Source organism: Papio anubis, chromosome 5 (genome assembly GCF_008728515.1).
Source record: "Papio anubis isolate 15944 chromosome 5, Panubis1.0, whole genome shotgun sequence".
Classification (NCBI taxonomy): Eukaryota; Metazoa; Chordata; class Mammalia; order Primates; family Cercopithecidae; genus Papio; species Papio anubis.
Window position 1 is genome coordinate 42,058,726 of NC_044980.1, and position 24,740 is coordinate 42,083,465.

At 39.2% G+C, this 24,740-nt stretch overlaps 1 protein-coding gene across 3 annotated transcripts; it reads left to right on the forward strand.

Moving 5' to 3' along the window:
* Positions 1 to 246: 246 nt before the first annotated feature.
* Positions 247 to 24,488, forward strand: HMGCS1 (3-hydroxy-3-methylglutaryl-CoA synthase 1). Of its 3 annotated transcripts, XM_003899635.2 has the most exons (11): positions 263 to 398; positions 5,839 to 5,897; positions 14,583 to 15,040; positions 15,422 to 15,547; positions 16,398 to 16,562; positions 17,983 to 18,148; positions 18,980 to 19,150; positions 19,673 to 19,779; positions 20,896 to 21,021; positions 21,234 to 21,397; positions 22,664 to 24,488. In XM_003899635.2, the coding sequence occupies exons 3-11, from the start codon at positions 14,593 to 14,595 to the stop codon at positions 22,751 to 22,753; spliced, it is 1,563 nt and encodes a 520-aa protein (XP_003899684.1). In that variant the 5' UTR covers positions 263 to 398; positions 5,839 to 5,897; positions 14,583 to 14,592; the 3' UTR covers positions 22,754 to 24,488. The 3 variants fall into 3 exon arrangements, with proteins under 3 accessions (XP_003899683.1, XP_003899684.1, XP_021795041.1); XM_003899634.2 differs by lacking the exon at positions 5,839 to 5,897 and having other exon boundaries at positions 247 to 398; XM_021939349.1 differs by lacking the exon at positions 15,422 to 15,547.
* The last annotated feature ends 252 nt before the right edge of the window (positions 24,489 to 24,740 follow it).

Here is a 24,740-nt window from a genome sequence, read left to right on the forward strand (position 1 = left end):
CACTCCGCTCCCGTTGGCTCTCGCCGTCTCTTGCCGCTCCGTCATTGGCAAGTTGGCTCTCGTGCCACCCCACGTCAGTCTCTCACACCACTTCCTCGGCCCTGAGACTTTGTCCCCGCCCCTTCCCCCCGCCCTTCCAGCCACGAGGGAAGATCCTAGCGAGTCACCGCCTCTAGTTTCCTTTTGATTGGTAGAAGCCGGACTAGGGGGCGGGCGCTACAGGGCAACTCTACTGGCCGTGATTGGCTGCTGGAGCCACCGTCCCGCCTCCCAGCGACTCTCGGCGGTGCCGGAGTCGGGTGGGTTGGCGGCTATAAAGCTGGTGGCGGAGGGGAGGCGCCGCGGACTGTTCTTTCGTGGCTCACTCCCTTTCCTCTGTTGCCTCTCGGTCACGTTTGGTGAGTGTCCCGCGCGGTGGAGTAGAGCTAGGCTGCGGAGGTGCCGCGGGCGGGTGTGGGCTAGACGGAGGCGGTGTCCTTGACTAGGCCCGAAGGAGCTGGGGCTCTGGGTCAGGACGGAGGCGTGGACCTTGCCCGGGAGGATGGGGCACCGTGAGTGGGGCCGGGCGGGGGCTCCCTCGCCAGGGACCTGAGGCCGACCGTAGCGGATCTGAGAAGAGCCGAGGACACAGGCGAGTCGCGGAGGGGAGAACGCGAGAGGGCGTTGAGGTCTAGGTGTTCTAACGACGTAGGAATTGGAGGTGCCAGAGAGGCAGCTGTGACCGCCTAGAGGGAAGTGGGGGGTGTCAGGAGGGTAGAGAAGAGAGTTGGGCTGCCGAGGCGTTTCCAGAGCCTTGGTTAAGGGTGGACGCCAAAGGATGGGTAAGATCCTCTTTAGACAGGCTGGTAGGTTCGTAGGGGGTGTGTCCTGCTGCCACATATAGAGTTGATGGAAAGAAGGGAAGTGGGTAGAATTACTTTTCTTCCTCAGCTCAGGTGCAAGAAAGCGTTCACAACCGTGATTTAGACCTGGCTAAGTATTGGGGCTCAGTCTGTACTTGCTTCAAGTCGCATAGATCACTGCCTCCCGCCTTCGTGCCTCCGTATTTTTTTTATGTCTGCGTTTTAAAAAATAGGCTTCCTTGGTGTTCTGAAATCCCACATCTCCCTCCTGCTAATACCTTCAGGACTAGCTTTAGGTGATACAATGTAATGGGCAGGCACTCACAGAGTCCTCACACAAATAGATTTTAGATTAAGCTAAGGATATTTCAAAGCAAGTATATGGAGTCTTTGAAAACGCACGTCCGGCCTGGACCAGTGGTAGAGAAATGATCATTCTGATCACTCTGGAGGAGGGATTTGGGGAACAGATAATGTGAGGTTGTGCTTGTTTGTCATGCTTGTCCCTGTGGCCTTAGCCTTAAGGCATCACTGGCTGCTTTCACCGCTCACCTCTGCTGCAGCTCCCCACCTTCCCGAGGATGATCTTGCCACCTGCTGCAGTAGGATGATGTGTTCTGGCTGCTGCTAACTAACATTTGCTCTGTTTCAGGCATGAATCATGAAAAACAATTGACAAGATAAACAACAAAATTAAGACAAATGGAAGTGCTCCTAGAGTTAACAGATTTTTCCTTCTGAGATGGGTTTTGGACTTTATTGCACAGATACTATTAGATGAGAGGCAGTTGAAAGTCCTTAACATTTTCCGTGTCAGTGGTTCTTTGCACTTGAGACACCTAAGCAGCTTGTGTTCTTTAAACTTTATTTTAAAATTTCAATTATTTTTGTGTGGAGAAGGGAGCAGGGATAGCATACCTTATGGGAAGAGAGAAAGGCTTTCTTTGTGTCTACCTTTGTAGATATTTCTCACCTAAGTTTGTAAGTTTGCCCTTTATTCAACTGTAGTCTAGTTCAGCTCAATTCTAGTATAAACATCAGTAACCCCAGCACTCAGAAGGTATGACGTATGCTGGGGGGAGGGAGTGTAAAAGGATATTTTATGTTTGGAGCCGTAGGCCACATCATTTGGGCCTTGTTTTAATTTTGTTTCTCATCTTAAATATTCCTCCAGATTGCTTTTACATCTTGTTTCTTTTAACTGTGGATTGATTTTGAGATTTTGACTTAGATAGCTTTTCTCAGAAGAAATAAATGCAAAAACCCCAGATATTGTTGTAACATGGGTTTCCTGGGTCCTGTAGAATCATTTAAAACCTGGTTGTATCTTCCAGAATCCAGAATTGGATATGAGATGTGGCTTGAGAAGTTTGTTTTGCTACATATCAAAATCTCCAATTAGTTTCCTTTAGAAAGGAATATAGCCTTATAATTTTATGCTGGGTTACTGTGGAACCAAATATCATAGAAGGATGTGTGATATTTTTATGTTTTTCAAGAAGGTAGTATAGATTTAAAAGGCTGCGATACATATTATCTGTCCTAATGATAGTACTATATATATATATATATATATATATATTTTTTTTTTTTTTTTCGAAGCAGAATCTCACTGTGTCGCCCAAGCTGGAGTTGCAGCTCACTGCAACTTCCGCCTCCCAGGTTCAAGCAATTCTCCTGCCTTAGCCTCCCGAGTAGCTAGGACTACAGACCACCACACCCAGCTAATTTTTTTGTATTTTTAGGAGAGATGGGGCGTCACCATGTTGGTCAGACTGGTCTTGAACTCCTTACCTCAAATGATCCATCTGCCTCAGCCTCCCAAAGTGCTGGGATTACAGGCATGAGCCACTGCGCCTGCCTAGAGCTAGATTCTTAATCTCTTCATCCTAATGCGTGGTGTGTGTTGATGTTCACTTAGTGTCTGTCAACTGAGTGTAGTTACACCAGTAGAGGAGAGGCTACTCTTTGAAAGCTTGAAGTCTTGTCTTCATCTTTGCAGGGTTTGTGGTTGTGTGTGGGTGCATATGGGAATGATTGTAAGACCAACAAATGTTTTCTGATTCCATATGGGCTTCTTACATTGTTCACCTTGGAATCTGTGAACAATTGAAACCATTTGCCTTGAACCATAGCAGTAGAGAGCCAGTTTCTTTAAACTAGACACTATGGTGCTGCAGGTCATCTCAAAAGTGATAGCAGGCTACTCTGGACACGCTGCCTATAGGGAGCCCTGCTCTGCAAGGAGCAGTAACAAATTAAAAAAAAAAAAAAAGTGATAGCAGAAAGCACTTACTACTGAGGGCTGCTACAAGTATTAAATCGAAAAGATTTGTCCTCTAGTAGTTATAACTCCAAATTCAGCCACTGAAAAATACAGCAATTGAGTACCCTTTACTTCAAGATCTCAAAGGGATTTCAAAAAATCAAAATATATAGCCCCTCTCCCAATAGAAGTGTAGGAATCCTGTATGGATAAGAAGACTGCCCATAACTAGTTTTCCATAGAGAGTAGGCTATGTAGACTTGGGTATGAATGACCTACCTCTGTAGAAGTACAGGTCCCTGATTAGAAAACTTATTTTCTGTGTAATTTATCAAGGAAACCTTCCAGGAAGAGGTGACTTAGAACAGGGCCTTGAAAATGAGTAGAATCTCTGATAGGCAGACCTCCTCCTGGGAGGAGGCAGGAATGTCCATGCTTTTTACTTGGAGAACTATACCAGAGTGTACAGGTTTGAGCAAGTCTTTCTTAACATTAGTTTTTACTTGCTTGCTCCTAGGGAGGAAAGGTTGCCGACTTGTTCTTAATTTCCTAGATTTATCTCCTGTAACAATGAGAAAGATCAACAGGTAACTGTTTATGTTTTATAGTTTATATACTAAAATGTGTAGGTGATGAACTTGTCCAACCACTTGTTTGAATCAAGGCTAAGGAGGGAGCCAGAAGGAAGTATTCAGAACCCTGAGTAAACTCCAGAAGAAACCATCATTGCATAAATCTGATTGGCCCTAGACAATTCTTATCATTCTTGTGTTTTAGTCTTTGCCTGACTCAAAGTGCCAATAATTTTTCCCAGGAGTCTGCACACCTGCTTTGTGGTAACCTGCCCAGCTACTTGCCCTTCATTAACTGCTTCTTGACCCATGTTGATTCCCTCTGTCACTTACTCTGAAAAGACCTGTTAGAAATAAGCTTGTGATCTGCTTGAGACTTTGGCAATACTGGTTTAGCCAGAATGGAGAAATCCTTAAGTAGCACAGCAGTTCTTTCTGAATCTTCTATTTGTTTCTTCTTTGTTCTCTGTGTCTCTCCCACCTAACCTCCCTTTCCAATTTAAGTAATCAAAATAGAAAGAGGAGCCCAGGCAAGGTGGCTCACGCCTATAATCCCAGCACTTTGGGAGGCCAAAGTGGGTGAATTGCTTTAGCCCAGGAGTTGGAAAACAGCCTGGGCAACATGGCAAAATCCCATCTCTACAAAAAATACAAAAATCAGCTGTGTATCGTGGTATGCACCTGTAGTCCCAGCTACTTGGGGGGCTGAGACAGGAGGATCACTTGAGCCTAGGAAGTCAAGGTTATAGTGAGCAGTGACCATGCCACTGCCTTCCAGTCTGGGTGACAGAGAGACACCCTGTCTCAAAAAAAAAAAAAATTGAGGGAATATAGGCAGTTCAAGGAAAATTTCCTTGTCACAAGCAGTGTCAAATGCATATACATACATGAACATCAAGAAGAAATATTATTTAAGTAGTCTTAACATGGAGAAGGAATCATGTTTTTCAAGAACTGGTCTCTGTGGTCTGCTTAATTTGCAGAAGACAAAGGCATAATTTGAGATAATAAAGAACAAAAGATAGGTTATTTTCTCAAAGTATATATAATACTGTAGAGACATTTTTGGAATATTGTAGTAGTCTTTGCCTACAAAACTTAAGATCTATTTCTTTTCACGGGGCAGTGGGGGTAGGTGGGTAGTAAACTTAGTCAATGAAGTATGGCTGTGAGGAGCTCTTAAATTATGTAATTACGTAAATAAAGTAAAACTTTACTAAATACTAATAACATCCGAATGTAGTCACCAGTGAATTCATTAAGGGCAGATGCTAAATTTGCCAGTAATTAAATAGAGAGCAGAGGAAATGGTGTATGCTGTGTTAAACACAGAAGCTGTCATCTCAAGTAACAGTCTTTCAAAACAGATGGACTGAAGAATATGTTCCAGTCACTTTCGAAAATTATTTCTACTTAATTTACATAATAATGTTTAATGGTCCTGTGTCTAAATGCTTAATTTTTTAACATAAGCACTAAGGGGGAAAATCACTTTCTAAAAGGTTTGGAGGGTGAAGGTGGCAGTGTTGAAAATGATTAGATCTTGCTAGAAAAAATACCTTTGTATAAGAACTAAGGTAATATTCAGTGTATTAGTGCTTTATGTTACAAAGTGTCTTCATGTATGTTACCATCTCAGCAGTCCTTCACAATGATCTGGGGAGGGCAACTGTATTAGCTTCATTTTATAGATGAGGAAACTGAGGTCCAAAATTGGTGCCAAAGCCACAATCTCTTATATGCAGTGCAGGCTCTTGAATGCATAGATCTCTTTACTCTAGGAGTTTGCTAACTCATTACAACTTGTTTATATTCCTTTCCTCCAGTTCTTGAAAACCTTGGTTTAAAGCCTCAATTGGTGACATGGGCTTCTTATTTCCTTGAGGTTTTTTGTTTTTTCCTTCCCACAATAGTGATCTTCTTATATCCATTTATTACCAGGACTGAACCTATCACTAAAAGGGCTAAGAAAATCAGGGGGAAAATGTGTTATAAGCTTTAAGTATGATTTTTTCTAAGCAAATGTCAAATTCTATTCTGCATAATGTAGTTGGATAAGGAATTGCTTATTTTAACTCACTTTGAGTTGGATTCATTAGTATTTGAATTTGGGTAGTGATTTGTAACTTTAAAAGCAGTTCTTATTTGAAATTCCTAGTGCCCGAAGGAGGAAACAGTGACAGACCTGGAGACTACAGTTCTCTATCCTTCACACAGGTATGGCATCCTGTCATGCTACTTAAGGAAAGTATTCCTCTCTAATGGAAGGAAGAAATTTTGGTATCCTAGAGCGAATAACAATTTGTTTGTGCCATATGTTCTTAAAACCCCTTTTAGGGTTCTGCCTTATCTTTAAAATTTTGTTAATGCTGTAATGCTTCAGGAGACTAATTTTGTGTTTATTAGACTAATGTTTAAAATCTAGAAACAAATTTTAAAAATTAGTGTTCACTCATAAGAGAAAAATTGCATATAATAAAATGTAACTACATGAACTACTTAATCAGAAACAATCAGAGGTAACCATGTCTGCCAGTAATGCTTTTTAAATTACAGCCTCAAAAGATATGTATCTGGGCTGCGGATGAATGTTTAAAATTATGTGAGAATGGGCCAGGCGCAGTGGCTCACGTCTGTAATCCCAGCACTTTGGGAGGCTGAGGTGGGTGGATCACCTGAGGTCAGGAATTCGAGACCAGCCTGGCCAACATGGTAAAACCCCGTCTCTACTAAAAATGCAAAAAAATTAGCCGGGCATGGTGGCAGGTGCCTATAATTCAAGCAGCTTGGGAGGCTGAGGCAAGAAAATCGCTTGAACCCGGGAGTCGGAGGTTGCAGTGAGCCGAGACTGCGCCACGGCACTCCAGCCTGGGCAAGAGTGGGACTCTGTCTCAAAAAAGAAAAAATTATGTGAGAATGGACAGTAATTGCAAATGTATTTCAACTGGTAATCTAATTATTTGCAGCCATTGCTTTCTCATATTGCCAGGGAGTGCTTCTCTTACGATTCTGCTTTCTTTGTATTTCAAGATTATGATTTCCTATGGATGTTAATGACATTAGATTAGAAGTCTAGTGCAATTTCATCTATTCAACATTAGCATCTACCATATGCCAAACAGTGGGCTGGGTACCAGGGACACAAAAATGAAAAAAGCACGGTTCCTGCTCGCCAAAAGCTCCTTGTTTAATGCAGAGAGGCTAAGCCTAAATAGTAGAAGAGAAACTTGGCAGAGTTATTGAATTTTCCTTATCTGAAATGCTTGGGACCAGCACCGTTAAAGATTTTGGATTTTTCTGAATCATGGAATATTTGAGAAAACATACCAGTTGAGCACCCCTAATCCGAAAATCCAAAATCCAAAATATTCCAATGAGCATTTCCTTTGAGCATCATGTTGGTGCTCAGAGAGTTTCAGATTTTGGAGCATTTCAGATTTTGCATTTTTGTATTAGGAATGCTCAACCTGCAGCATCTTGACAATGGTTAGATATGCAGTTTGGAAAGAACTGTTGGCCTATGATAGAGAAGAGAGCAGAGGCAGAGCTCAATTAGGAGGGACTGATGCTGAAGTCCTTCCCCAACACAGCCATTGAGGAGCTAGATTAGGACTTCCCTTACACCAGTATCATCAGCTAGTTTCCCTCCCCTTTTTCTCCCCTTTCCAGTTCTCTTTCATTTCCAGATTTATTCTCAGAATAACTATATAGGTCTTTTATGTATTGTAGACAGGAAGCATTCAGAAAACATTAACAAGGCTTCCTTATCTTGCTTTACTGACTCTGGAGATAGGGTATGGAGTTTCTTTTGTCCACCAGAGGGAGTGAGCCCTCACTTAAATGAGACTTAAGACTTTAGTCATCTCTTGGTACTGCTTTGTTGGAAAACTTGAAAATTCTCTGAAAGTTACCTTTTCTCTCCTTTTTTAAGGATGGAATTTTAAAAAAATGTATATGTTTTATTATAATTACAGAGTCTTCATTATTCTCCTTAGACTTATTTTATGGTGAATATAGTACTCTGAAAAATAATAAAATGCATTATCTGCAAAAAATTAAAAACATATGTAAGTTTTTTAACCCTCAGATTTTTAAAATTATATTCTACTTAGAAAATTTTTGTGATTTGTCTCTTTTTTTTAAATTAAAAAAAATTTTTTTTTTTTGAGATGGAGTCACACTCTGTGATCCAGGCTGGAGTGCAGTGGTGCGATCTTAGCTCACTGCAACCTCCGTCTCCCAGGTTCAAGCCTTCCTGCCTCAGCCTTCCAAGTAGCTGGGATTACAGATGCCCGCCACCATACCCAGTGAATTTTTGTATTTTTACTAGAGACGGAGTTTCACCATTTTGGCCAGGCTGGTCTTGAACTCCTGACCTCAAGTGATCTGCCCACCTAGGCCTTCCAAAGTGCTGGGATTATAGGCATAAGCCATCACACCCGGCCTCTTTATTCTTAAATAGTGAATTAACCAAAATATTCTATTCTCTGATAGGGTAAAGAGTGAATACCATAATGTGACCACCTCAGACCTATAGCTAGTCTTTTTTTCACCTAATTTATACCTAGCTATATCTAGCCTATTTCAGAGAGCATTTGAAAGGACAATGTAAGAGCACATCCTCAATAGGATAGTTAAAAGTAACATTTGCTGGGCACGGTGGCTCACGCCTGCAATCCCAGTACTTTGGGAGGCCGAGGCAGGTGGATCACTTGAGGTCAGGAGTTTGAGACCAGCCTGAACAACATGGTGAAACCCCATCTCTATTAAAAATACAAAATCAGCTGGGTGTGGTGGCAACCTGTAATCCCAGCTACTTGGGAGGCTGAGGCAGTAGAATCGCTTGAACCTGGGAGGCGCAGGTTGCAGTGAGCTGAGATCATGCCATTTCACTCCAGCCTGGGCAACAAGAGCAAAATTCCGTCTCAAAAAAAAAAGTAACATTTGAAACCAGAAACAATTTTCTGTTCTTCTAAATGTCATGAAAGCAGTTATTTCTCTGTATTAATTTTCCTGTCAACTTACTCTCTTTTCTCAATTTGAACCAAAGGCTAAATATTTCATATTAGATGGCTTTTTACCAAGAACATAATGGAAAAAAACATTGGCTGTCAGAAACCCTCAGAGGATGAGTAATATTGACTGAGTTGGACAATGTAAAAATGATTTTTTCCATCAAGGTCAGAATTGTGATTCACTTTCCATTTGATGTATGGGGGTTATTTTAGCTAACCTACATTTTTTGTTTGTTTGTTTGTTTTCAAATGAAACAAGTCATGTAGTTAATGTAGGACATTTAGGAGTCATAGAGTTGTACCTTATTTTAGGAGTACTATAATACAAAGAATTGATCAGTGCTCATCAGACTATGACAAATACAGATTAATTCTGAAATTGAAGCCTTGCATTATAGCTTTGTTTTATAGAGAATTGTACAAGCATTATAAGGATAATTAAATATGTTGCCAGTGTTGCTGCATGATGCTCTTAAAAGACTAAACTGAATTTATTAGTGAGTACAAGTATATTGCAAACTGGTTTATACCTTCAAAACGGTATATTACCTGTTCATTTTATTTCCAATAGTGTTAAAAACAACTGAGCCAGGCAAGGAAGACCATACTGTCTTCAGCATGTTTAAAGCAGTTTGAAGAGTTGAAAATAATCTAAAGGGTAGCCTTGTGGGAAAGGCTGGGAAGGTGGTTACTCCTACTTCAGTGACTTAAGAGATCATATGTAGCAGCTTATATGCCTATGGACTAGTCTTTTTCTGGTAACAGTAGTTGTAGAGCACTTTCTTGTGGACTATCCGGTATCTTATTTTACTGTAAACTTAGAATTCATGCCTAGTGGCATATTAGACAGCCCTTTTATATTTTCGTTTCAACTTCAGCAAAGTGGGAACCAACTTTATCAAAAAATTGATGGGAAAAGTTTGTTGAGGCTCAGAGTGAGGATAGATGTAGAGCATTTCAAGCACCTCATATCGAGAAAATCAGTAGTCTTCCATCTGAGTTGTAGACACAGGAAAGGAGTTGAAGATGAATGGAGTAGGAATGTAAAAGCCTTATCTTTATCCTCCCCAGCTTTAGGTTTTAACAGGAATGAACTTCCCTTAGTCTTTCTTTATGCTCCTGTCCCTGAGTGTTGGTGATGACATTGTTTTTCCTGTATTGAATACAGAAATATGGCCAGTACTTTAAGAATTAAGAGGATATAATTGGGAAGTAGATTGTTGTGTTTAGGGGTTTTCCTTTCCATTGTGGAATTGAGTAGCAGCAGTATATATACTATGTCTGGTAAAATGGGCCATACAGTAGTCTAAGACATGAGAAGACCTTAAGGAACTTGGACGTGGTTGAGGTGACCAGACTATTTAATCTGCTTAGGTGCCACAGCAAAATACCATAGAGTAGGTGTTTTAAACAGCAGGTATTTATGATCTCATAGGTCTTTAGTCTGGAAGTCAGAGTGCCAGCGTGGTTGGTTCCCAATGACGGCTCTTCTGGATTGCAAGTGGCTGTGTCCTCACATGGCACAGAGAGAGTATGAGAGCATGAGCAAACTCTTGTGGTACCTTCTTATAAGGGCGCTGATCCCATCATGAGGGCCCATCCTCATGACCTCATCTAAACCTGATTATTTTCCAAAGGCCCCATCTCCAAATGCCATCACATTGAGAGTTAAGGCTTCAACATATGAATTTGGTGGGGAAATACAGACATTCAATCCATAATATAGGCAGATATTTGGGAAGTAACACAGTTGAAGCACTGAGTGCTGTATTTTGTACTATCTGAAGAATCTGGGATATAATAAATTTAAGATGCTTCATTGCCAATTAAATTAAGATACAATGCTTTTTTGATTACTTAGAATGTTTTAAAGAGCTCTTTTAGAGTTAGACATAGATTTTTGTCATGTGTCACTTGCATATTCAATAAGATGGAAAACACATAAAGAATTGCTAAATTTCACATATTTAGAGTCTGCCTTCTGAATTGTTTTTGGAGTCAGAGTTATTAATACCTGTAATTTTCCATTAAACATCCTCTGTGCGGCCAAGAGAATTGGTGATGTAGCATTCCTTTCAAGAGCCCAAAAAAGAATGGGAAGGTTATGGTGCTGACCTTCAGCTTCGCGATTATGCAAAGCTAGCCTACTTTGACTCCTGCTTAGGGATTCACCACCTTCTACTTCCTTCCCAGTCCGTTTGGTTCCTAGAGGGTGAAATGAGTGCTCCAGTATCATATCTGAGAATTTCTTTCAGGCTGTTGACTGTCAGCTGCAAATGTCATGCTGGCAGTTTTGTTATTTTCCCATGTGTAAGCAATGACAGCATCATAATTGGCTTCTGTCTGATAGCAATTGTAAGAGGAATCCCAATTTCTGAAATGTTACCCAAGAAAGTGACTTTTAATTGACGAAGTATGATGGTGTAGAAGGACAGGCAAGAAATGCAAAAGGTAATTTAGAAAGGTTTCATGGGTAAAATGTGACCTATGTGATCTAGGGCTATAAAGGATTTCAATAAGCAGAAGCACGAGGTGGGTTGTTGAAGAAAGCACTAAATTTTTTGGATAAAGAATATAATAATTTGAGAGTAAAGAGTAGAGGGAGGATTATGTAGGTAAATAGTTGTAAGATGGGGAAAGATTGGGTAGTATTTAGCATTTATCCTTGATTGTTGACTTTAGTATAGTACTCTTTGTGTGTTTTCTAGTATAAAGTGCATACATGAAAGTTAAGAATCTTGTGTTAAGTCCCATATAAGAAGGAAGTAGATAGGAAGACCAAACTGGAAAAATGTATGGAGGTGTTTGTGAAATGACAGGAATGAAAGCAGCTTGTCTGAGCCTGATCTCTTCACTTCCTCAGTGGTGGTTCTGAGCGCTGGTGTGGCTGAACTCCACTTACCAGGGAAAAGGGCATAAAGGAAACAGGGTTTGTGTGGAAGAAGTGGGGTAGAACAAAGTGGAGAGGGTCTCTGTTCATTTAGTGTATCTGGCAGTGTGCTTGTCAAGTGATAAAACACTTGAGAATAGAAATTTGGAATTCATTCTATACATTTTCTTCTTTCCCTAACATTTAGTCAGTTACAGTTTCTGCTAGTTCTTTTGCTTTTTCCATATTTTTGGAGGCTGTTCCTCTTCACTCCACACATAGTAATTGCTCTAGTTCATGACCCGTGTCTTATCTGGACTGCCATGTCAGCTTCCTAACTCAACCATTCACAGCACCAGTGACTGTAAAACAGCGTTAGTGATGATAAAACAGTGGCTGTCAAACTTTTTTGACTGTGACCCCCAGTAAAAAAAATACGCTTTGTATTGCACCTTATGTGTACTTTATGTATGTATGAATAATTAAAACAAAAGGTTGATTCAAGAAAAATCTTTACGTTTACCCTGTGCCATGCAATTCTATATCTTGTATTCTTTTCTGTTTCATTTTTTTAAATGTGTGCTTGCCATCCACTAAATCGATTCCGGAGTTGGAAAAACACTGACCTGACAACTAATATCACCATGTTATTCCTTTTTTAAAACTCTCCGATGGCTTCTTACTATCTTCATGATAAATTTGAAGCCTTCAACATCAGTATACCAGAACCTTCATGACCTAACCCTTACCTAGTTATCCTAATCTATTATTTACCTGATCTACTCACTGGGGCTCATGTTTCATTCCAATAGACAAATAAAGCTTTTTGTAATTTCTTGTAGTCTGTCTTTCTTCATGCTGTCCACTCTGTTGAAAATCTACTACCCTCCATTTCTTCAGTGCGTTACTGCTTACTCTTGCCCATTCCTGGGGCTCAAGTCAGGCCCCTATAACCAGGATGATTTTCCTAACACTCCTTGCCCTACCACCAGGCTGGGTTAGGTAGTTCTCCATTATATAATGTGGCTCTCAATGTTGTTACCTGTTTATTATTATGTGTTTTTCTCTTATTATTCCATAAAATAGTGAATATTTGAGAGGATAAGGAAGTCTCCTATTAAACATCCATAATGTTTAGCATGTAACATGTTGATATTGTTTGGATGAATGAAAAAAAAGAAACAAAAACAATTCTTCTGTTTGGAAGGGAGACACAACTGGTATCTCTTAAGTCTTTTTTTTTTTTTTTTTTTCTTTTTCCTTCTACAGACAAGGTCTCACTGTCACCCAGTGGTGCAATCACAGCTCACTACACCCTTGTACTCCTGGGCTCAAGTGGTCCTCCTGCCTCAGCCTCCCTAGTAGCTGGGACTACAGACATGCACCACCATGCTCAGCTCATTAAAAAAAAAAACTGTAGAGACAAGGTCTTGCTGTGTTGCCTAGGCTGGTCTTGAACTCCTGGGCTCAAGTGATCCTCCTGCCTCAGCCTCCCATTTGCACCTGGCCCCTTAAGACCTTTAATTGCAGAGTGGCAGAGGACAAATGACATAAATATAGAATTTGGCTTTCATTTTTAAGTATCAGATTAGTGGTGGGTTGACAAGTGATACAGAATGTTCATGAATCAGTTCAGCCCAGGTAACTCATAAACCAAGACCTTTGGGTCAATGAAATTCTGCCACGTAAGTGGCACCATCCAGTAATGTCATACCAAAAAAGGAAACTGAGTTGTAGAATTTTAGGTTTTAGGATTCTTTCTCTAAAACTGAGGAGGTGTGCCACTCTTCAGAGCCTCACAACTACATTTCATTGGTTCTTATGCCATCTGGGTTCTGGTTAGAGGGCTGATGGAAGTACTCAAGAAAGATTAGAAGGTGGGAAGAAGGTACCTGTCTTGTTCTTGTCAGTGGCAGCAGCAACAGTGGGACTTTGGGTCTCTGGGTTCCAGCTCAGCAGCAGAGGTGCTAGTACTGTAGCTCTAGCAGCTTCAGCAGGAGTGCAGGCTCATGGGATCTGAAAACCACCTTTCCCACTTTGTTCTTCCAGCCCAGCCAACAAGTTTGTAGCTATTTCCCTGCATTAAAACTCCCCTCTGTTTGAAATATCTGGAGTAATTTTTCTTTTCCTGACTGATACAACCTGTTGAAGAAGCTGAAGCTCTGATAGGTTAAGTGCCCAACAATGGTCTTATGTAGCTAGCAATTTTTGTTACTATTGGTAAGTAAATCTAGACACCACTTTTTAGTCCCTTTTTTAAAAAAGAGGACTGGTTTATCTGTGATGAATAAATTATGTATGTATGTATGTATTTATTTATTTATTTATTTATTTATTTTTGGGACGGAATCTCACTTTGTCACCAAGGCTGGAGTGCAGTGGTGAGATCTCAGCTAACTGCAAGCCCCTCCTCCTGGGTTCACACCATTCTTCTGCCTCAGCCTCCCAAGTAGCTGGGACTACAGGCGCCTGCCACCACGCCCGGCTAATTTTTTTGTATTTTTAGTAGAGACGGGGTTTCACTGTGTTAGCCAGGGTGGTCTTGATCTCCTGACCTCATGATCCGCCCGCCAAGGCCTCCCAAAGTGCTGGGATCACAGGCATGAGCCACCATGCTGGCCTGATTTATTTAAACTTTCAGGTGGTAGGTAATTCTGATTTGTTAGCCGTATTTCTAAATTGTCATTGTATTTTATCTTACAGTTCTTTACAATGTAGAAAATCTTATTTGAGTGTTGTTTACCTCTAATAATCATGTTTTAAATCTAGAGATGCCCAATTTTGAATAAAATGAAAGCCTTTCTAAAAGACTATAATTTTAAATGATAATATTCCATTTGTATAATAATTGCTACTTCACATGTACACAATTGACTGCCCTAAATACTAAACTTAAAGAAACTAAACTAATACTTCAGGTGATTGCTAAACTCTTAATATCTATTTCTCAATTTCAAACTTGAAAACCAGCAACTTATAACCTAATACAATGTTTTTTTCTGTTTCTCCTTTCTAAAGCTCTTTCACCATGCCTGGATCGCTTCCTTTGAATGCGGAAGCTTGCTGGCCAAAAGATGTGGGAATTGTTGCCCTTGAGATCTATTTTCCTTCTCAATATGTTGATCAAGCAGAGTTGGAAAAATATGATGGTGTAGATGCTGGAAAGTATACCATTGGCTTGGGCCAGGCCAAGATGGGCTTCTGCACAGATAGAGAAGATATTAACTCTCTTTGCATGACTGTGGTTCAGAATCTTATGGAGAGAAATAACCTTTCCTATGATTGCATTGGGCGGCTGGAAGTTGGAACAGAGACAATCATCGACAAATCAAAGTCTGTGAAGACTAATTTGATGCAGCTGTTTGAAGAGTCTGGGAATACCGATATAGAAGGAATTGACACAACTAATGCATGCTATGGAGGCACAGCTGCTGTCTTCAATGCTGTTAACTGGATTGAATCCAGCTCTTGGGATGGTATGTTACATGCCTATTCCCCTCGTCCCCCAAAATTTTCTTCTGAGATTCAGTAGACCCAAATGACACTTTAGTTAATGCAATATGCAAACTTCTGTAATTTATACTTGTGTGGATATATTAAGAAAGATATTATACCTGTCTGTTGTCATCTGAATTGTGAATTGGTTATCTTATCTTGTAGGACAAATGGTCTATTCAAAATTTAGTCAGATAGATGACAGAGCCTTGGCAGATGAATTAAAAAAAAAAATTAGAGCATTTCTTTCTTTATCAAAGATGGGAAAAGCATATTCTGGGGGAAATATAACAGACTTCAGTTTCCATGTATGGTTATAGTGTTGAATTCCTTCTTGTGAAATAACAAAAAATATTTTTCAGGACGGTATGCCCTGGTAGTTGCGGGAGATATTGCTGTATATGCCACAGGAAATGCTAGACCTACAGGTGGAGTTGGAGCAGTAGCTCTGCTAATTGGGCCAAATGCTCCTTTAATTTTTGAACGAGGTAAGTGCTTCGGAAAGCATTTTTGGTTTTTTTAGCACAGTATGCTGAGAAAGTTGAAAATAGAAATAGGAGCTGTCACTTCCTTAATGGTCATTAAATGCAGGTACTACTTGCTAAGAGCTTTATGTGTGTTACTGTATTTATGTTTTTCTTTTCTTTTTTTTTTTTTTTTTTTGAGATGGAGTTTCGCTCTTGTTGCCCAAGCTGGAGTGTAATGGCATGATCTCAGCTCACTGCAACCTGTGCCCCCGGGTTCAAGTGATTATCCTGCCTCAGCCTCCTGAGTAGCTGGGATTACAGGCACGCGCCACCATGCCTGGCTAATTTTTTGTATTTTTAGTAACAGGGTTTCACCATGTTAGCCAGGCTGGTATGGAACTCCTGACCTCGTGATTCACCCGCCTTGGTCTCCCAAAGTGCTGGGATTACAGGCATGAGCCACCGTCCCCGGCCCGTATTTAATTTTTATAGCAGTTTTATGAGGTAGGTGGTGTCATCCCCACTTTACAGAGAAGTGGGTTAATGTAGGGTTTAAGTGATAACTTAAATAGTAACTTGCTCATAGTCAGTGGCAAGTGTAATTTGTCTTCAGTGTAGTAGAGTAACTGATCTCTGTTAGAGTTATGAAACTGGCTTGAAAAGTTGTATACCAAAGGAGTGTTAGGACTGTCCATGGATACTGTTATGTATCATTTCACTTATATTGGCTTCACCTTGTGATTTCTCTACTGTAAGTGGTGAGAATTGATCAGATAGTTAAGGAAAGTCCTTAGATAATTCAATATACTTACTAGCATACAGACATCAAGAAGCAGAAATATATAGACATCTTCCTTTTTGGTTCCAATAGGGCTTCGTGGGACACATATGCAACATGCCTATGATTTTTACAAGCCTGATATGCTATCTGAATATCCTATAGTAGATGGAAAACTCTCCATACAGTGCTACCTCAGTGCATTAGACCGCTGCTATTCTGTCTACTGCAAAAAGATCCGTGCCCAGTGGCAGAAAGGTAAGTTTTACCCATTTTCCTTGGTTTTGGGATCAGTTGAGAGCAGTGTAATGTACCAGTTGAGAGCAGTGTAAGGTATCTTTAGTAAGCAACTACTTTGTGGGCTTTCTTCATTTAATGTGCTTTTACCATTAATTCCTCATTCACCAAACAGCATTTTCCCGTAGTTTCTGGGAAAGTGTAATTTACTAGAAGAGGTAAACTTTGAAACTGAGGTATATCTCTGCAAAAATATTCAGGTCGGTTTACCCCTTGTAAGAAAATCAAAGTGGATGCCGGGCGCGGTGGCTCAAGCCTGTAATCCCAGCACTTTGGGAGGCCGAGACGGGCGGATCACGAGGTCAGGAGATCGAGACCATCCTGGCTAACACAGTGAAACCCCGTCTCTACTAAAAATACAAAAAAATAGCCGGGCGTAGTGGCGGCGCCTGTAGTCCCAGCTACTCGGGAGGCTGAGGCAGGAGAATGGCGTAAACCCGGGAGGCGGAGCTTGCAGTGAGCCGAGATCGCGCCACTGCACTCCAGCCTGGGGGCGACAGAGCGAGACTCCGCCTCAAAAAAAAAAAAAAAAAAAAAAAGAAAATCAAAGTGGAGTAAAAGAAGGTAACTTGAATTTTGTTTTTTTAAGAGAGTTATTTTAAGAAGGTTTTGGACTACAGTTGTGATTCAGGGAAAACTAATGAAAATGAATTACTAAAGTGATCTTCCCCCAAAAATAATCTCTTTGCACTTGACCTGTGAATTTGTATTTGTTTTTTTACCGTTGTCATTAATCTAGACATTTGTTGAGGCACTGAAAGGACAGTATTTGAGTTAATGCTATCCTAACACATTATTACATAAAGTATACTTTTTCTATAGTCCAGCTTTGCTTTTTAGAGGTTATGAGAAAGGGTTAAAAATCATATTCAATGAAAATATCAGTGAATTTAGTGGCTCTGGATAAGAATCATTCTTGCAGTATACATTAACAGAAAGGTGGTTTTCTAACTTTTTATTAGGACCCACAGTAAGAAGTACATGTTACATTGTATGTGTATGCCAGACTGAAACAAAAATGTCATGACATTACTTACCCTTGCTGCAAGTTATACAGTTTCCTATTTTTCTACTGTATTTTGTTTTTTAAAATACTCTTCTACTAAAAAAAAAAAATTCCGAATCCTGACCCACTAAATTGATTATGTAACCTGCTAGTATGTATGACTCTTAAATTTGAAAATTAGTGACATGGTATATATTGTTTCATCTTTGAGTGTCTTTTTAAATGTACATTTTAAGGTATAGAGAGGTTTCATTATACAGTATATTTGTGGTTGCTGTTTAAACATATAAAAATATCCTAGCCTTATTCTAAAGTCAAACTTTAAGATTTCATGGCTTATATGAATTTCATAGTTTCCTTGGACTTCTCTTTCAGAGGGAAATGATAAAGATTTTACCTTGAATGATTTTGGCTTCATGATCTTTCACTCACCATATTGTAAACTGGTTCAGAAATCTCTAGCTCGGATGTTGTTGAATGACTTCCTTAATGACCAGAATAGAGATAAAAATAGTATCTATAGTGGCCTGGAAGCCTTTGGGTAAGAGGAGCTCTTATGAGTTTTTTCCTTCTATATTATAGCATTTTTAATATCTGTTAAGCTGTTATTTGTACAGACTGAGAAATTGAGAGTCAGAAGGATCTTAGAAGTCATCTGGTCTAATCTATGTGTCTCAATCAGTGAAGAATCTAAGTCCAGAGAGGTGGTAGCTTTCGTGCACAAATTCTTTAGACATTTCTATTCAGATTTTCTGATTTCTTTCTTTCAGCTGCGTTCATGTTGTCACGATAAAATAACTGCACAAGGGCCTATATTCACTACAGCAGCCTCTTAACTCCTTGCCTCTCTCAGCACCCCTGCCCCCACGTCCTTTTCCATCCTGCACACTGCCACAGATGAAGTCAGCTTTTGTACTCCACCTGCCTTTTTCTCACTTTAGGCTCCCTAGCATGCTATGCGTGTTCAACTCATTCTGTTTCTCCCCATGTCTCTTGTGTGTCCTTTCTCTATCTGATAAAATTATCCGTGAATTTTAAAACTTGGCTCCTGTAATACCATGACTTTTCTAACTAAATAAATATTATTGTGGACTTGAAATAGTATTCTATTCACTGCCAATAAAGCTACAGCAGGTCTATTAACCTATTCAAATCAAACAGTCTTAACTTGCTTATGAAAACTTTTGAGAAAAAGAACCATATATGTACAACTGTTATGATTTCTATAGCAATTAGATTGCTGCTACTTGGCTTTTAATAAATGGGAAAACAATTATATACACTTAAAGATTTGAATCCTAATTAGGCTGTTGTTTAGAGTAATAAAAACATAGGCTTTGAGCACTGTAAAACTGTAAAATAAATCTTTCAGGGATGTTAAATTAGAAGACACCTACTTTGATAGAGATGTGGAGAAAGCATTTATGAAGGCTAGCTCTGAACTCTTCAGTCAGAAAACAAAGGCATCTTTACTTGTATCAAATCAAAATGGAAATATGTACACATCTTCAGTATATGGTTCCCTTGCATCTGTTCTAGCACAGTAAGTATAAATTTCACCTACTACTTAACTCCCCTTATTTGGTAGATGTTAGATTTCTAAGACCAAATCTGGTGTCAAGCATGTTGGTGGCAGATCACAGAAAATTTTATCTTGAGGCTCTCTAATCTGCTATTGTCCATTGACTTGAAGGATGTATGGGTTGAGGCTACAGTTCTTCCAGAAGTATTTGTTAATTTCATACCGGCTTTCCTGGCTCCATGGTTTTTTTTGTTCTTGACCTACAGTTGAACTACAAATACCTGGTTAATGAAGTAACTTGTTTTGTGGCATGACTTTCACAAGCTCTGTCATTGCCCACAAGATGAAAACTCACATGCTGCAATATTAAAACTAAGTTAGATTCCCTACTGTAATATTAACACTTTGAGTTATATCTTTAAAACTTTAAGTTAGATTCTACTTTAACTTATAGCCTGAATTTTTATTGCTACTTTTATAGCTTCCCACGCATTGTAGCTTTGGATCAGTTAAACTTCTTAACTATTGTTACACCCTACATAGGTACTCACCTCAGCAATTAGCAGGGAAGAGAATTGGAGTGTTTTCTTATGGTTCTGGTTTGGCTGCCACTCTGTACTCTCTTAAAGTCACACAAGATGCTACACCAGGTAAGGGCTGAATCTTTCAAAAATAATGTATTATGAACTGAGGCCGGGCACAGTGGCTCAAACCCGTAATCCCAGCACTTTGGGAGGCCGAGGCGGGCAGATCACCTGAGGTCAGGAGTTCAAGACCAGTCTGGCCAACATGGTGACACCCCATCTCTACTAAAAATACAAAAAATTAGCCAGGTGAGGTGGTGCATACCTGTAGTCCCAGCTACTCGGGAGGCTGAAGTAGCAGAATCGCTTCAATCCAGGAGAGCGAGGTTGTGGTGAGCTGAGATCGCACTACTGTGCTCCAGCCTGGGTGATAGAGCGAGACTCTGTCTCAAAAAAAAAAAAAAAAAAAAAAAAAAGAATGTATTGAAAACTACTCTGGGGAAGTTGATTTTGCAGGCTTCTGCAGGCTTCTCAAGTGAGCACCTGAATCTGTCCTACAGATCATTACAATATTTTAGTCTTCACTACTTCTTCAATAGGTTTTTACTCTCTGCCCTAAAAATCTACCTTATCCAAAAAAAAAAAAAAAAAAAAAAAAAATTCTGCTTTATCTGGATAAAGGATAGGACTAAGTTATCTAATTTTTATAGGCTTATGGTCTTGGCTATATTTAAGGTCACGTTTGTGCTTTCCCTGAGCAGCAATGAGCAAAAATGTAGAGATAAACTGATGAAAACTTGACATAACTTTTTAAAATTATACCATGGGCCAGGTGCAATGGCTCACACCTATAATCCTAACACTTCAGGAGGCTGAGGTGAGAGGATTGCTTGAGGCCAGATGTTCAAGGCCAGCCTCAGCAACATAGTGAGACTCCATCTCTATAAAAAATAATAATAATAAAATAATTATACCATGAATTAATTGTAGACAAGTTATTTATAGTTTCAAATTCTACCTGTTTCCTAACTTGTCTAGTGGTGGATACTCAATAATAGATTTCCAGTCTGAGATCATAGGAGATTTGTCAAATAGGTATCTTATCTTTTAACTAATCAATAGCCAGTAGTTTTAACAAAAATGAAAAGTTGTTTTATCTCATTTGGCAACATTTTACTTAGGCTTCTTTTGGACATGATTTTTTTTAAAGTCTTTTAATGTTGGAATTATTTACTATTTTAGGGTCTGCTCTTGATAAAATAACAGCAAGTTTATGTGATCTTAAATCAAGACTTGATTCAAGAACTTGTGTGGCACCAGATGTCTTCGCTGAAAACATGAAGCTCAGAGAGGACACCCATCATTTGGGTAAAAATATTAAATGTTCTTTAACCCAAAGCTTATTTGGAGGGCTGATATCATTAAGGATGCTACATATAAGATAAGGATGTCAAGACTTTACTCAGTACTAATCTGATGTCAGTGAAAATTATTAGGATATATGAAACTTATCTTTAGTTTTATTACCAGATGACTTGTATATCATAACTAATTGTAGATATTCTCTCCCTTTCCTTTAGTCAACTATATTCCCCAGGGTTCAATAGATTCACTCTTTGAAGGAACATGGTACTTAGTTAGGGTGGATGAAAAGCACAGAAGAACTTACGCTCGGCGTCCCACTCCAAATGATGACACTTTGGATGAAGGAGTAGGACTTGTGCATTCAAACACAGCAACTGAGGTAAGTAAAAGAGTTCCTATCTCCGTATCTTAGGGTTTAGGAGACCTAACTGGGATTTAGCAACTTAAATAAATGTCAGTAAAGAAGAGTAATTCATAGTAAGGGCTCTGGGAGTAGATTCTAGCTGTACTATTTCCAATTGTATAAAGTGCTTTGCATTTGAATTATTAATATTTTAAGAATATACAGTAAAGGCCGGATGCGGTGGCTTATGCCTGTAATCCCAGCACTTTGGGAGGCTGAGGCAGGCGGATCATGAGGTCAGGAGATCAAGACCATCCTGGCCAACATGGTGAAACCCTGTCTCTACTAAAAATACAAAAATTAGCTGGGCTTAGTGGCATATGCCTATAACCCCAGCTACTCAGGAGGCTGAGTCAGGAGAATCGCTTGAACCAGGGAGTCAGAGGTTGCAGTGAGCTGAGATCACACCACTGCACTCCAGCCTGGCGACAGAGCAAGATTCCATCTCAAAAAAAAAAAAAAGAAAGAAAGAAAAAGAATATGCAGTAAATAACTAGGTTTTATTAAGGATACCAGGATTTGAAGGAAGACAGATGTAGAGAGAAGGTTCATTTGTGGTGTGTATCTTGGTGAGAGATGGAGTAGAGGGACAAGGATCCTTTCACATCTCATCCTAGATCATGGTCAAAATCTGTCCTCACATTGTCAAGAAGTAACAATCATAGCTATAATTTGAATTCCTGTTACATACTAGGCACTTTACTTACGTTTTCTTATTTAATCCTTACAACAACCTCCTTGAAGTTTATAAATGATACTGTCCTCCCTTTAGAGATGAGCCTCCAAGAAGTTACATTACTTGCCCAGGATTATAGCTAGTAAGTGTTGAAGCTAGGTTATAAACTAAGGACTTTATAACCTTGAAACTACTTATTTATCTGCTTATTACAAGTTTGGTAAATGGATAGTTTGCTTCTTGCTATTATGCAAATTAGGTAGCAAGTCAAAACACCAGTGTTTGAGTTGCAAATACAAGATGTAACAAGTAAAATACTGTATGTGGTGGGTCTCTGTGGCAGGCTTCCTCTCTCCCCCATATGGATAATTGTATACTAAATTCACCACAAGGTGAAAAATTGATATTTAGTTCCCTTCTTGAAAAGTTATATAGAATACATATTTAGCATAAACTTCTCCAGAGTTGTCCTTTATTAAGTTTCTTTACAGAAACTTTAATTGGTGCCATGATTCTTGGGGGGTAAAGAATCATAAGAGCCATCAACTTTTTTCCTTTCATTTTAGCATATTCCAAGCCCTGCCAAGAAAGTGCCAAGACTCCCTGCCACAGCAGCAGAACCTGAAGCAGCTGTCATTAGTAACGGGGAACATTAAGATGCTCTATGAGGTGCAAGACTTCAGGGTGGGGGTGGGCATGGGGTGGGAGGATGGGAACGGTTGGAGGAATGGGATATCTGGGGATAATTTTAAAGGATTACGTGTTACGTAAATTTTTATGTGACTGACATGGAGCCTGGATCACTATCGTGTACTTGGGAAAGTCTTTTTGCTCAATTTGCTGACATACTTCCTGTTGTGGTCTGGCCAATGCCAAATGTACTCGAATGATGTTAAGGGCTCTGTAAAACTTCATACCTCTTTGGCCATTCATATGCATGATGTTTGGTTTTTAAACATGGTATAATGAATTGTGTACTTCTGTCAGAAGAAAGCAGAGGTACTAATCTCCAGTTAAGAATTTTTTTTAATATGTAAGAATTTTGTACTTTGAACAACAAGATTACAGCAAGTACCTGTGGTTTTTGAAAAACATTTCTAGCTTGGGGAATGTGACCACATTCCCCAATGTGGTAAAATTGGGGTAAAATGTGATATGCATAAACCCTTTGAAAGTAGCAAGACAAACATGCCCTTTTTCTAAAATGGATAAATCCTAAAGAGGAAGAAAAAAGTTGGGACAATAAAACACTGGCTCTGGAATCTGGAATGTTAAGTCCAGGCCAGCAGTGACAAAAGTTATTGTAATGACCTCTGAACAGAGAAACACTGCCATTGAACAGGCTTCTGGTATAGAAAACGTGGTACCTTCAGGAGCTGTGAATATAACTCTAGTTGTGCCCCTGAATCAGTTCATGGTAGATTATGCTGAACAACAGTGAGATGTTATTGGAGGTGTGGATGAGGAAGTTTGTTGTTGCAGTCCTTCTTTGCACCTTATTTTAAAGAATAAATGAAACATTTTTCTGGTTATCTTTTTAAAAATTTAAAGTGGAAGGGAAGAATAGAGGCAAGGCATTATTAGCTTACTTCTGATGCTTCAGTGTTATAAATTCAACATATAGGCTGACAACCTAAATTCATGGTGTAAAACAGCTCTTTTCCTTTTTTTTTTTTTTCTGTATCTGTTCAATGAAAATAAGGTACAACACAAGTTTTTACCTAGTCTGACTAGAAGTATTCCACTTCAAGGTCTGAAGTAGTACTTTTACCTTAAAAAAAAAAAAAAAAAAGACGACAACAAACAAAAACTGTCACACAGGATGGATAAGAAGATTGGTTAAACAGTTCTGTGTAGATCTTTTTGGTGCTGAACTATGACATGAGCCTTATAGATTGTAAAATAGAGATAGTTGGAACTAATGTACAGAACTAAATTTTTTAAACTTTATTTGCTGTTAAATTCTGTGAAGTTTCAGTTATCTAAAATAAACATACACAAATATGAAATGTAATGTTTCAGATTGCAAGGTAATACGTAATGTAGTGTTTGTAAGATACTCTTGTCTAATATTAACTAGTAGTATTTTGATTTGTACAGTCATAATTTGTTAAAATGACTTCATTTAACATTCACTGATATAGATTAATAATGTAAGTTCTGATTTAAAGAATGGTGGGAAAATGGTGCATGTAATACTTTTGCAACTGTTGGGGAGATCGGTATGTTTTGAAAAGAGTAATTTAACTTTTGGGTGCCAGGAAATGGGTTTTCTCAAAGTTCATTGCCGGCAATGGGCAGGCCTGCAAATACTGGCACAGAGCATTAATCATACACCTTATTAACGGTGAGGTGAATAACTTTGAAATAAAGTTTTAGAGAAATATTTCAGATACTTGAGTATTCTTTTTCACTCTTGAACTAACAACTTAGGCAAGAAATCAGCTACTATTCTATTTTTAAATATGGGCATTAATTTCATTTCAGTTCATTCACTCATTCCATTCATTTATCATTTCACAAACATTTGAAATCCTAATATAAGCAAGGTGCTCTGTTTAAGGCAGAAATTTAAAAATGTACAGATGTATGGTCTTCTCTTTAAGGAGCTTTTCATCTAGAATGGAGGAATTTACACTGATA